Source organism: Lynx rufus, unplaced genomic scaffold (genome assembly GCF_022079265.1).
Source record: "Lynx rufus isolate CCGP_SWC_20201006 ecotype Redwood Valley unplaced genomic scaffold, mLynRuf1.p SCAF_40, whole genome shotgun sequence".
Classification (NCBI taxonomy): Eukaryota; Metazoa; Chordata; class Mammalia; order Carnivora; family Felidae; genus Lynx; species Lynx rufus.
In genome coordinates this window covers 1,989,445-2,002,683 of record NW_025814857.1, presented here as the reverse complement: position 1 = coordinate 2,002,683, position 13,239 = coordinate 1,989,445, and the positions used below count along the sequence as shown (strand labels likewise).

General features: G+C 54.7%; 1 protein-coding gene across 1 annotated transcript in view; it reads right to left on the bottom strand.

Annotated features, from left to right (window-relative positions):
- CD99L2 (CD99 molecule like 2) overlaps positions 1-13,239 on the bottom strand; it is a 95,220-nt gene continuing 81,981 nt past the window's right edge. Inside the window, exons 6-9 of the mRNA XM_047097738.1 lie at positions 6,897-6,935; positions 6,350-6,469; positions 1,836-1,901; positions 1-602 (exon numbers count right to left, since the gene is read on the bottom strand). Of these exons, the coding sequence (XP_046953694.1) occupies positions 538-602; positions 1,836-1,901; positions 6,350-6,469; positions 6,897-6,935 (290 nt within the window). The 3' untranslated portion in view covers positions 1-537. The remainder of the gene's footprint in view (positions 603-1,835; positions 1,902-6,349; positions 6,470-6,896; positions 6,936-13,239) is intronic.

Here is a 13,239-nt window from a genome sequence, read left to right as displayed (position 1 = left end):
ACCCCCTGACCCCCACTAGGTGGTGTGTGTGTGTGTGCGTGTGTGGTTACCTGATGCTCGCCGGTTTGCTCCAAGCAAACCAGGTTCTTGCTGGATCCCTACGCATAGCACTTGGAGGCCACTGCCAGGGCCACGCTGAGTCAACGCAGCGTGTGGGGGATCACACGACCCTGGGTTCAGAGTCTCATCCCCTGAGCAAAAAGGTCCTCCCGCCCTCCCTCATCTCGGTCTCCCCAGCCCCCAGCTCCTTCAGGCCCGGGGACAGGCTGGCCCTGGGGGGTGGCGGCCCGGTGACTTCGAGGCTGGTGCTGGCTCTCCGCCAGAGCCGGCTCTCGGATTCCACACCGAGCGTCTTCAGGGCCCCTGTGGCGGGGCCGGCACGGAAGCCAAACTCACACACACCCACAGCTCTTCTGGAAAACTTAAGACGAGAAGCCAATGACGACAGCGAAGCAGTACGGCAGCTGGGGGTCCAAAGGAAACAAGGAGCCGGTCGCAAGCGGTGGCACCATGTCCGCCCGCTGCGGAGCGGGGCCCTCAGATCCGGGGCGCGTCGGGGGGCGGCGGCTCCGCAGACTGCGTTTGCAGCGTCAGGTATTTCACTAGGGAGAGAAGGCAGCGGTCAGGAGGGCGTCGTTTCCACCCCGCACGGAAGGTACACATGCACGATCAAGCCCCTGCCGGGGCGGAAACCTGCTTCCTGGCCTGTTGTGTCCAGAGGCTGGTGCAGCTCAGCCGCTCCTAGCCAGCCTCCCCTCTCGCACGCCCTCCATCCCCAGAGAGGAGGAGGGAGCTAGGCAAACCCTGTAGACAGCTCAGCCTCTGTTTCCTCATCTGGAAAATGGGAATGCTCCCGACTGGGCTTGCTGGCCAGTGGTAGAGTTGCGTGAAGGGCTCGCTGTTTTAAGAATTACTACAGCGAGGGGGGCACCGCGGGGGCTCCGTCGGTTGAGTGTCCGACTCTTGCTTGCGGCTCGGGTCATGATCTCATGGTTTCGTGAGATCAAACCCCGTGTCGGGCTCCGCACGGACAGCACGGAACCTGCTCGGGATTCGGTCTCCCTCTCCCTGTCCCTCCCCAGCTGTCTAAATAACCATAAAAACAAATAAAAATTACTACAGCGAATGCCACCGTAGAGTCTGTTTTCCTCTGTTTTATTCTGGAACCGCAGAGTCCAGTCAGTGTAGGACTTCTGGGTACCCGGCCTAAGCAGCAGCGTGCGCCACTTTTCCCCGTCACCCAGCTCCAGCGACAACGCACCCCCGGGCTCCCCGCCTGCTCCTCGTCTTCACTGGCACATTGTATCTGTGACACGTATCTGCCTTGAGAGGCTGGCCGCTCCTCACGAAGCCTCCAATCGCCAGGGGCTCCTGCACCCAGAAAGTGCTTCGGTGCAGGAGGGGCAGGCAGGGAGGGCCGAGGGCTGGGATAAGAAGCTGTGTTTTAGCCAAGTTCCCTCGGGCCTGTGGCAGTTTTCAAGATGAAAAGTTACGGGTCTAATTTGAAGGATGCCCCGCAGCTCCGTTGGCATTTGTGTGGGAGGCATCGGTTGTCGCCGGCAGGGAGCACGGTCCCAACAGTGTGCCGAAGTCCCTGACGTGCCAGCAGACAGCCCTGGCTGTGGTCCCTGTGCCCCTGGTGGCGTGAGGCTGGACACTGCCTCACTGCCTCATCAAGGGCAGAGCACAGCAACCCCTGGGACCCCACAGCCCCCTGCTCTGGCTGGAAATTCTAGAAACGGACGCCTCTGTGCTTCCCTAGCAAAGTTGTGCTTAGTGCCTGGCCCACCGACTAGCGGCCCTTCAGCAAGAGACCATGAGCCCTAAGTTCTCACCTTGGGGTTCCTCACTCACAACGGCTTCCAGGTTCTCTCCCTTCACGTAGTCTGCATTCAGACCCTCTGCAAAGGGCAAAGGGCAGAGTTGGTGACTGACATAGAACCAAAGGGCCCCCGACCAAGCCCAGGGGCTCTCGTCATTGTCCTCAGAGATGACACAGGGCAGTGGCCTCTGACCGCCGTCCCCGTAGGGCAGGCGCTACCCCGTGTGGGACCAGGGACAGGACAGAAGGCACCGGATGGCAGGGTCAGCACTACCCACGGGTCCACATGCCAGCCCAGGGGCCAGGAGGGTGGGGAAGGAGCCAAGCGCCACATGAGTGACTGACAGATGCAGGGTGGAGGGGCAGATGGCTGAACGGGGCTTCCGCCTCCGGCCTTCCCAGCAACACCCGCAGCTCGGGGCCAACAGGCTCCTCCAGCCCAAAGCGGTACGTGCTGTCCCTACCCTAGTGCAGAGGAACCCGGGCCCACCCACCGCTGCTCTGGTCAGTCCTATGGCCTTTCTCCCCAGTGACTTCCATGAGGGGCTTGGGGACTCTCCAAGCATCTGCCACATGCCATCACTCGGGTCCCTGAGAGGCACCGTGTGGGTGCAAGAGCCCGAACTCGGGACTCAGAGCGAACCCCGGCCTGCTGCTACTTAGGCAGAGTCAGGAGTCCCTGTTGTGGCCCAGGAGAAGCCGGGGACCGGAAGCCCGTAGCAGAGCCCAGGGCCCGTGGGAAAATTGGGCCATGGTTCTCAGCCACCACACGACTGAGCAGGTGCCAGTCTCCGTCCCGCTGCCGCCGCAGGCTACACCCAGGCTGCCTGCCTGCCTGCCTGCCCCAGTGCTTGCCGAGCTTAAGGTAGACAGCACACGGGCCCGGGAGGAATGTGGGCACTGCTCGGTGGTGGGTGTGGCTGGGCCACCATCTGGGACAAGGCAGGTGAGGGACCCAGGGAAGCTGTCTTCTGCCCGTGGAAGCCCTGTCGGTGTGCTCCTCAGCGATGACCACCAGTGGGCATCTGGGTTCCCGACGGGGCCCCTACCCTCCAGTCCATGCGTCCCTGCAGCCAGACCCGCTTGGTCTGGGGACCTGGCCGGCACCCTCCCAACACACACCAGGGCAAGCTGAAGATGGTTATGGTCACAGCCAAGTCGGTGAGTGCCAGGGAAGGGGTCAGGGTAGACAGCAAGAACAGCGGGGTGGGGAGGGTGGACGATGAGGAAAATGAAGTCAAAGCATGTCATTACCTTGACCTTCTGCTGCATCTGAAGGCAAGACACAAAGCTTAGGACTCTGGAGTACCTCGCCCCCAGCAACAGACCACAGGGGCCTCCTGTGAAACGCACTGACCCTGTCACTGTAACTTTGTCACTGAGGGCAGAGACAGAAAGCAGAAAGTCCCCCAAGTTTGGGCCCCTCTGGTGGCAGCTGAGGCTGGAGGTCCCCGAGAACCACGACGGGGACAGGCTCTCCTAGTAGCCACACGCCATCTCCCTGGGGCTTCCCGGTGACGGGGTGCAGGACGGTTTCTGCTCTGCCTTTCCCGACCTGCGTGCAGCTGTGGCCGTGGCCACCGTGAGTAGAGGCTTGGCGGAAGGGGTGGGAATGGCAAGTCCTGGCCCCCAGCTTCTCAGGGAGCTTAGTTACTCCACAAACATCCATGGGCTGCTGCCAGTTCCAGCCCAGCCTCGGTGCCAGGGACACATCAGTGGACGAAGCGCACGTAGTCCTGAGAGTGATGGGGGTGGGGGCAGGGCAGTCACTGCCACAGGAACCAAGCCCAATTCCACCCCACCGGCTCCACGCCCGGCCGGCGGGGGGCGCCGTGGCCGCACTCGGCACAGGCTGCCAGGGCAAGCAAGTTTCCTGGGAGGGTGCCCAGGCCCAAGGATCAGAGCAGCCAGGTGAGGAGGGGGGGACAGCGGAGCGCGGAGCACTCAGGGACAGGAGTTTGGCTGTGGGGGGCAGAGGTTGCCGGCGTGGCTGGAGCTGAACCAGGAAAGGCTTTCGGTGGCCAAGCTCAGGGGCTGGACCGTGACCTGCAGGTCAGCGGGGAACATGGGAGGTCCAGGCAGAGCTGCCCCCTCTGGCCGCTCAGAGAAGACCGTGGGGGAGATCGGGGCAGGCAGGAGGCTGACGGGACCATCCACATGGAGGACAGGCAGACCTGGCCCTGGGCAAGCAGAGGCCACGGCAGTGGCGATGGATAGGGGCGGCCCCAGAGCAGACGTGCACAGGGGGCACCAGCCACGGGGGGGCAGGGGGCCCACTGATGTGAGGGGAACATGGGGGGCCAAGGAGGAGGCCTGAGAGATGGAGTGAGGCTGCCCTCACAAAGAGGGTAAACCCGGGTCCTCTCGCAGCGTTGCCACACAGCTTTCAGGTGTCCCCAAATTGGACTGGCACTTGCCCTTGGTGCCCCTCCCCCCGCAGCCCCAAGACAGACATGCGGACGCACAGTCACGAGGCCTATTTGCTGCTTTCCCCCTTCCTGTCCCTACCTCCTGGCACCTGTGTGGGACACAGTGCTTCCCGTCAACGGTCCTCCGATGCTGTTCCCTGTCTCCTTGCTGATAAAGCGAGGATGCCCTCAGACCCAGCAGGGCGAGGACCCCCATCCGGCGCCGGGGAGCGCCAGGCAGGTGGGGAGCACACAACGCCTGGGAAGCCGTTCATACTGTAACCATGGGCCCAGCTTTTAGATAGGTTCCCCGTTGGGGTGTCTGGGTGACTCAGTCGGCTGAGCGTCCGACTTTGGCTCAGGTCATGATCTCACGGTTCGTGAGTTCGAGCCCCACATGAGGTTCTGTGCTGACAGCTCACAGCCTGCTTCAGATCCTCGGTCTCCCCCTCTCTCTGCCCCTTCCCCTGCTCATTCGCTTTCAAAAATAAACATTAAAAAATGTAAATAGTTTCTCTTTTATCCAACCTGCTTCCTAACGTCTTCGCGCCATCTCCCGGCATATGAGCCATCTTGCCCAGCTTTGATAACAACGGACTGTACGCATCTCGGTGGTGGGGCAATGCCATACCACGGGAAACAGTGGTCCCCCAGTGCCATGGCCAAGTCCTCAGCCGTGTGGAACCTATGCATGGGACTTTATTTGGAAAATGGTCTTTGCAAGTGTGATTAAGTTCAGGATCTCAGGATGAGATCAGCCTGGATTTAGGGTGAATCCTGCACTGGATGACAAATGTCCCTATAAGAGAAGACACAAAGACACCGGAAAAGGCCATGTGAAGGCCGAGGCAAAGATTGGAGGGATGCAGCCATAAGCCGAGGGACACCTGGAGCTACTAGAAGCTGGAGGAGGCAAGGAAGGATCCTCCCCTACAGCCTCCAGAGAGCACATAAGGGAGTGCTCAGGGAGTCTGATGCGTTGATCTCAGACTCCCGGCTTCCAGAACCATGAGGGAATGAATAGATTGTGTCATTTTAAGCCACCTGGTTTCTTTGCTTTTGAACTAGGACAAGGGATAGCTCTAAGGACAATCCAGCTTCTAGTTCAATACTCCTTCTCGACACTTCCCTGTGGACAGTACTTTACAGCCAAGCTGGTGGGTCCGTGGTGGCTCAACAGGATCTCAAGCAGGGCGACCATGAACAGTTGTGCAGGTTGTGCACTGAGACATGAACGGTGCCCCAGGAGTACTGCTGTGCACAGCCTGTGTAACTGTATGTGGTAGCCCTGGTTAAGCATATTGTACAAGAGCAAGGGAAGCAAATATGATTGCCAGAGGAAAACCAGGTAGACGCTTCTGCAATATGTACATCTAAGCATTCTGGGGACCAAGTTCATTTGCTGGGAAGCTTGGCCCCAGGCTACAATTAAGGGCAGAGGCCGCCTCACAGGACATGCTCCTAAGCTTCACAAAAGAGGAAAGCCATGCTTGAACCAGGCCCTCTCACTGGAACTAAAAATCGCGTGTTTTAGAGACACACCCTCAGCAAGGAGGGACACATCAGAGCTGTATTTGTGAAAGCAGCCAGGGTGCTCTTCTCACTCCCCCTCCCCGGCATCCCCCTCCGCCCTCCCCCCCCCCAGCACAGGTCCCCGCAGGCTGGGCAGACACCGTTGTGCTGGTTGCTATTCGACTTACGACGCAGACACGCTGAGCTATAGCAGAAAATGAACGTCTAGCACGAAAGTGGGGCAAAACCCACACTCCGTTCTGCCCCTTGTGCTCCTGCTCCTCTAAAGCCCTTCGACATCCCAGCAGCCTGGCTCTCGAGCACCCGAGGCCACGGCCCTGTGCTCCCGAGGCGGCCGGCAGCACGAGCAGGTGAGGCCCGAGGTGGAGTGCAGACCCCAGGCTCTGTCCAGCTCTGTGAGACATGGTATCCCTGTCCCCGGGCGCGGCCCCCAGAGATCCGGCCACCTTACACTCCAGTCCGGCCTCGACCTGTCCATGCCGGAAGGCCTCATCGGGAGTTTCCCTCGAGTGGGCTGCGGAACGGGCCCGAGTGTGCTGTCCCTGCCCCTTTCCCCAGAAACACCCCGCGGGGTGGCCACACTCACGCTGGATGCTGAAGCAGAACTTCTTCTGCTGATATGAGATGTAGCTGGAGACCGCGCCGATCAGGGCCATGGCCAGGGCGCTGGCCACGCCGGCGATTGTGCCAGCCTCTGCTGACATTCCTAGGCAAAGGAGAGGGTGCAGACGTGAGGCAAAGGAGGGGGCGGTGCCGCGGCTCGGACCCCTGGCTCTCCTCCAGCCACTGAGCTAAGCTCGTTCAGATGCCCATGACCCCCACGCCAGCATGACAGGGTGCAGACACTTGCAGCTAAGGCGTCTGCCAAGGCCTTTTCCTCGTCCATAAGGCTGTCCACCTTGTGAAGCCTGAAAGGTGGCCGTGGCCTCTGGGTCTCAGGCCGGCAGCCTTGCCACGGGACCACCTCCCTGGGGATCCCGCTTTTCCTGCTTCATTCCTTTAAATCACTGCATCCCTCTGCCACCGGCCTCACGGTTCCCTACTTGGGGGCGCTGAGGGGAAAGGTCGGGACGCCGGCAGGCCGGCACTATGTCCTTGGGCTTTCCAACACAGACCTCGGGACGCACACCCACCGGATTCAGGGTCGTCATTGTTGCCATACCGACCATCACCTGGAGAAAGAAGAAAAGCACTTAGTGTCTGCTGTGAGCCCGTGACCCCAAGGCTGGGGGACAGCCTATTCCCAACTCACTGACCCTTCTGCTTGCACCTCTGCCACAGAGCCCCCACCAATAAATCCCCACGGGGCTTCTGCCTGACTGTAGCCAGATCTGCTTCCTGTGGCCTGTCATCTGCAAAGCCCCAGCTGCCAAGCGGGACTTTTTCTTTGTAAAATGACAGTGACTGTGCATGGAGCACGTGTTGATCCCAGCTCCTCATACGCAGGATTCTTTGCAAACCAGTGAGGCTCAGAGAGGAGGGACCTGCCAGCAGGTGGCAGAGCGGGGCGCATGCCAGACGAGACTCATTCTGAGGGACAGCACTACGTGTACCCCTGTAAGAAGTATTTATTCTTGGGCTGATTATACACAATGCTTACATAAATCTGTTTCTTAAAAAAAAACAAATCAGCTCTTAGCTACACATTCAGCACCCTAGCGAGAGGCTGCAGGACCATGTGATGACCCTGACGTTTTTAAGGCCTTCCACCTCTACCTTGGCACACAAGCAAAGGATGACTGACAATCTCTCACCCAGTATTTTGAAATTCAAAAGGCTCTGCAATATCATGGGAATGGAGAACAGATTAGCGGCTGGCAGGGATGAAGGTGGGGGGAGAGGGAGGGAGAGGACCGTGTGGGGACAGAAGTGGTCTTTATCGGGGCCCAGTAGTGGTCACACGCGTCTGTACCCGGGGGCGTGACAACACCATGCAGAATTCCACAGACACACACACTTACCTCCTCCAGCCCTCCCTCCTCAGGGCAGAGTGCTCGTTAATGGAGGGACGCTGCGTCCCCAGAGCCCAGGGTTTTTACGGGAACCCGCTCTGGGGTGTTGGAGGCAACGAACTCTGGCATTTCCTTCACCAGTCGGGAGTCTGGGGACGTGTTCCTGCGTGGACTGTAACACGTGTGTGTCCGTGGGGGTGGGTGCGTGACGGGGGAGCCCGTGGGGAGGAGGAGGCACAGGGAAAGTCTGCACACTCTGCTCAATTTTGCTGTGAACCTAAAACTGCTCTGGAAAGTGAGGCCTATTTTGGACAGAGTGCAGGGGGGAAGAGAGTGAGGTTTGCTATGTTCCCACTTAGGGCTGAATCCTTGACTTAAAGAACCCTGATTGGACATGAATGGTTATCTACAACACAAGGAGAGCTGGCTTTTGCAAAAGCACAATCAGTGCCTCTGGAGAGTTCCGAGCAGAAAGGATGACACGAGGTCCTCTGCGCATTAACCTGTCACCAGCGAGGTCACTCGTGACGACCTGGAGTGTGACTGCTGGCCCTTCAGCTGTGCTGCAGGTGGCCACCATCAAGGGTGGGGGCAGGCCCCCCACCCAGGCGTCCTCTACCGGTGTGCGCACATCACCAGATTTCCAGATAGGTCCGAGCAATTCAACCCATTCTTTCTTTCACCGCAAGTCTCTCTTTCCTTACTGTTTTTTTAAACATGGTTGATATATTTAAACAAATTTTTAATGTGAGAGAGCACGTGTGCATGTACGCAAGCTGGGGACGGACAGAGAGAGAGGGAGAGAGAGAGAATCTCAAGCAGGCTTCACACTCAGCACAGCCAACGTGGGACTCGAACTCATGAACTGTGAGATCACGACCTGAGCCAAAATCAAGAGCTAGATGCTCAACCAACTGAGCCACCCAGGTGTGCCCCTCCCTCTCCTTATTAGTACTTGGTCACGAGGACATAGCACCTTGAACCTCACAATCTGTAGGACCGTGAGCGAGGAGAATGTTACACGAAATGTGAACAGGACGGCGTTATTCATACAAGCCAAGAAGTGGAAACCACCCCAAGGCCGATCACTTAATGAACCGGTAAATCAGATGTTTTTGGAATATATGAGAAGGGCTTAATAATCCTTAGTATAAAATGAGCCCTTACGAATCAATAAGAAAAGATGCAGACTCCAGGAAAACAAAACAAAAGATAGGCATCGAATGTGAAGAGGCGATTCGACACAATATACTAAGAGTGTCTAAGAAGATCTCGTGTTCAAAGAAATGCAAATGTCAACAGGACAGCATTCTACACTGATCCAATTTACAAAGATTTCAAAGCCAGAATATCCAGTGGAGGTGAGGATACGAGGAAACAGGCATCCATTTCCTTCCCAGTGGTGTACACTTGCTGTGACCCAGCAATTCAACATCTAGGAGTTTATCTGGCAAATGATGGCGGTTGTATATTGGCTAGGATAAACCCTCTCAAAACAAGTAGTGGTTAAACAAATTCTGGTATAACATCACGTAATCATTAACACGGTATTTTACAGTACTCTTTAATGACTGACAAGGATACTCAAGATAATTCTTTTTTAGAAATAATTTTTTTAAGTTTATTCATCTCGGAGGGAGAGAGACAGAGTGTGAGCAGGGGAGGACCAGAGAGAGAGAGAGGGAGACACGGAATCCGAAGCAGGCTTCAGGCTCTGAGCTGTCAGCACAGAGTCTGACGCAGAGCCCGAACCCACGGACCGCGAGATCATGACCTGAGCCGAAGTCGGACGCCCAACTGACTGAGCCACCCAGGTGCCCCTTATAGTCAAGATATTCTTGAATAAAAACTGGTTTTAAAAGAGTAGCATGGTCCCATTTTTACAAAAAGAAATATTTACCAATGTATTGTTATGTACAGAAAAAGTACCGCAAGCATATTACTCCCAAAGTATTACTGGTGATTCTTCCTAGATGGTGAAACAGTAAAGAAGTACTTTCATATAATTTATAAAAAATGTTAAAAATAGACAAGCCCATGATGTCCCACAACTTGAGGGACAGCTCACAGAAGCTGTTCCACAGCTCACTGGCAGGATCTTCATTTTCAAGGATAGGATGATTTTTTTTTAATTTTTTAATGTTTATTTTTTGACAGAGAGACAGAGAGAGAAGGGGGGGGGTGAGGAGGTGCAGAGAGAGGGAGGGAGAGAGAGAATCCCCAGCAGGCTCTGCACTGTCAGCACAGAGCCCGACACGGGGCTCATACTCATGAGCCATAAGATCATGACCTGAGCCAAAGTCGGAAGCTTCACCGACTGAGCCACCCAGGTGCCCCAAGGACAGTATGTTTTATATCTCCACCTGCCTTCTGAGTCCACAACTATGTACCATACTTGCATACCAAAGAGACTAGCGTTGCCCTCTGATGTTCGAGAAACTCCCCTGCAGAGCAGATCTCATGCTGCAATTTGCTTTAAGTACACAGACCTGTCCATGTAGATAGCTATGTGCAAGACCATAGCTCTAGGGACAACTGGCTCCTGAAACTACGATGACTGCTGTAGCCACAGCCACCCCCATAGCTAGAACTCCTCCTATACCTACGGTGACTGCTGTACCCACAGGGAGCACTGGAGCAGGAGGCATGACCTCCGTGAGGAACTCCTAAACATGCCCGGTCATTAACACAAGGGTTCTATCCATAGCATCTTCAAATACAAAAGCTAACAATGTGCATGCGTGTGTGTGCACGCGTGTGCGCACACACACGCCAGTCTTCACTCACAGTGAGTGCCTCACACGTGTGATTTGCCAAGGGCACGGAGAGTCATGTACCAGTGGGGAGATTCTATCTAGAACTGCTGGGGGGTGGGGGCGGCGGGGTTCAAGTATTCAGGACTTTTGTAAATATTCTAGACTTCCAACACGCACAGCTAGGGCTTCCAGGTTTTTTTTTTTTAATGTTCATTATAGAAAAACTGGCAGCAGAAATGAAAAATAAAAAATAAATTAAAAAGTTAAAAAAATAAATAAGGAAAAAGACTTGCTTCAATTGACCCATGGATACAAAGTGGAACCAAACTGGAAAAAAACAACCAGAACACGGCTGCCTAAGCTAACCACTGGAGATATCATTCCTCAGTGTTCTGGAAAGTCTCTAAGGCCTGGATCTCTTCCATCCCCCACCTCAGAGATGAGAAAGGTCATCCTCCAGCCAGACCACCAAACAGCTACTGTCCCAGAACAATCTTTGAGGAAAACCCTCCCAAGACCAGGAAGGCTGTGGCCCTGAATGAGGGCCTGTCCCTTTGGATGCCCTCCCCGGCCCGCTCTCCCCTCACATCCCCACTGGATTCCTTGGGTCAACTTATCAAGGGGTTTCAGACAACACACCAGCGCGGGTGATCCAGGTGTACTCATGACACCCCTCCTCCACTCCGGATCCTTTACCAACTGAGAACAGATGCAAGGAGCCAGAGGAAAATCAGGCAAAGCATTTGCTTCATGAAGGGGCCACACAAGTCACCATCACTGCTAAGGTTACGGCTTCCACCAAAGCGTACGACGTTAAGGGGCACAGCCTGTGGCCAAATGGAAGCTTCCTATTCATCCCCTCCCATCTCACAAAATCCCCTTGGAGCTCACCTGGCGGAAAGCTGCATTTACAGACCCGATCACAGAGTTCACAGCCTCTAAGAGCGCGCTTACCCAGCCAGCTGCACAGAGGGCCCTTCAGGGTCCAGGAGAAAGCATTTCATGCCACGACCCCATCACAAATGGGGCCCAGAGGGCCATCAGCCAAACCAGTCACATGTGTCGCTCTCCCCTTCACTGGAAGGCACGCATGAGAGGGCTTGTTCTACTTTAGTCCCCCTCATTGCAGCAAACATTTATTGGGGTGCCAGGGATACGCGAGAAAAAAGGCGCCTGCCTTTGGGAAGCCAAATCCAGCAGGGGTGAAAGCGTGTGATTCAGGACGGTCTATGCTAGCCTGCACCGGCAGGACGACAGAGGTTCTAGGAGGAGAACAAAGGCAAGATGTGCACCCCAGGGCCATCCTGAGAGCGGAGGTGATCTCTGAGGCCTCAGTTAAGGGAGGGGTAGCTTAGCACTCGCTGGAAAATGAGCGGGAATTCATGTGCCCAGAGAGGCGCACCTACCAGTCCGTCTGCATATTGGGAGCTGAAAGGAACCTGGTGCTGTGTGGTGGAGAGACCAGTCAGCAGGCCAAGGGCGGAAATTATCCTGGAGGCAGCGGGGGGGCCCATTTGTTTTGGCTTCCTTAAACATTTTTCCCTATAGTAAGAAAAATTTCACGCATACTAAGAAGTTGAAAACATCGTACCGTGAACACTCCTACCCACCATCTGAATTCTGCAAGTAACGTTTTGCATTATTTGCTTTATCTTATGTCCTTCCATCTGTCTGCCCATCTATCAGTATCTCTTATGTTTATGCTGCATTTCAAAGTCAGTCGCAGACATCAGTACACCCCACCCTGAACCTATTATCTATTACCCAGGGTTCCACATTTGCTTACGATGCCTTTTCTAAGGTAAAAATTTACAAATTTACACTTGATAAGTTCTGGCACATGCATACACCTGTAGAACTCAAGCCCCCACCAAAATATGCAATGGCACCATCACCCCAGAAAGTTCTCTCACATCCCTGTCCAATGAATCCCCTTCCACATCCCAACTCAGGCAGCTACGGATCTCATTTCTGACATTACAGATCAGTTCTGCAAGCATTCACATTTCATAAGATTGGGCTCATCTAGTTATATACCCTCTTTTCACAGACTTCCTTCACTCAGCATAATGTGTTTGACACTTACCCACGTTTTCGTATCGGGAATTCATTCTGTCCTCTGAATATATAAATACATCACACTGTCTATCCGTCCTCTTGTTGGTACTGGGCTGTTCCCAATTTTTTGTTTTTGTTTTCCTATTATAAACACTGCTATGAATATTCTTTAGAAGTCTTTTTTGGACAGAAGCTGTCATTTCTTGTGAATAGAAGTGAAACTGCGGAGTCACTGACTAGCTCTATACATTCAGTTTGATAGGAAACTTTACATTCCTACCGCCAATACATGACACTTTCAGTTAACCCACATCCGCACCAACATTTGGTATTGTCAGTCTTTCTAATTTTAGCCATTCTGGTGGGTGTCTTATGGTAGCTCACTGTGGATTTAATTTGCATTTCCCCAATAAATAATGATTTTGAGCAGCTTCACAGAACTCTATAGAGTGTTCAAATCTTGCGCTCATTTAAAAAAAATTTTTTTAAATGTTTATTTTTGACAGAGAGAGAGAGAGACAGAGCATGAGCGGGGGAGAGGCATAGAGAGACGGAGACACAGAATCCGAAGCAGGCTCCAGACTCTGAGCTGTCAGCAGAGAGCCCTATGCGGGGCTCGAACCCACGAACCGCAAGATCATGACCTGAGCCGAAGTCAGACGCTCAACAGACTGAGCCACCCAGGCACCCCTTGGCTCCTTTTTTAATTG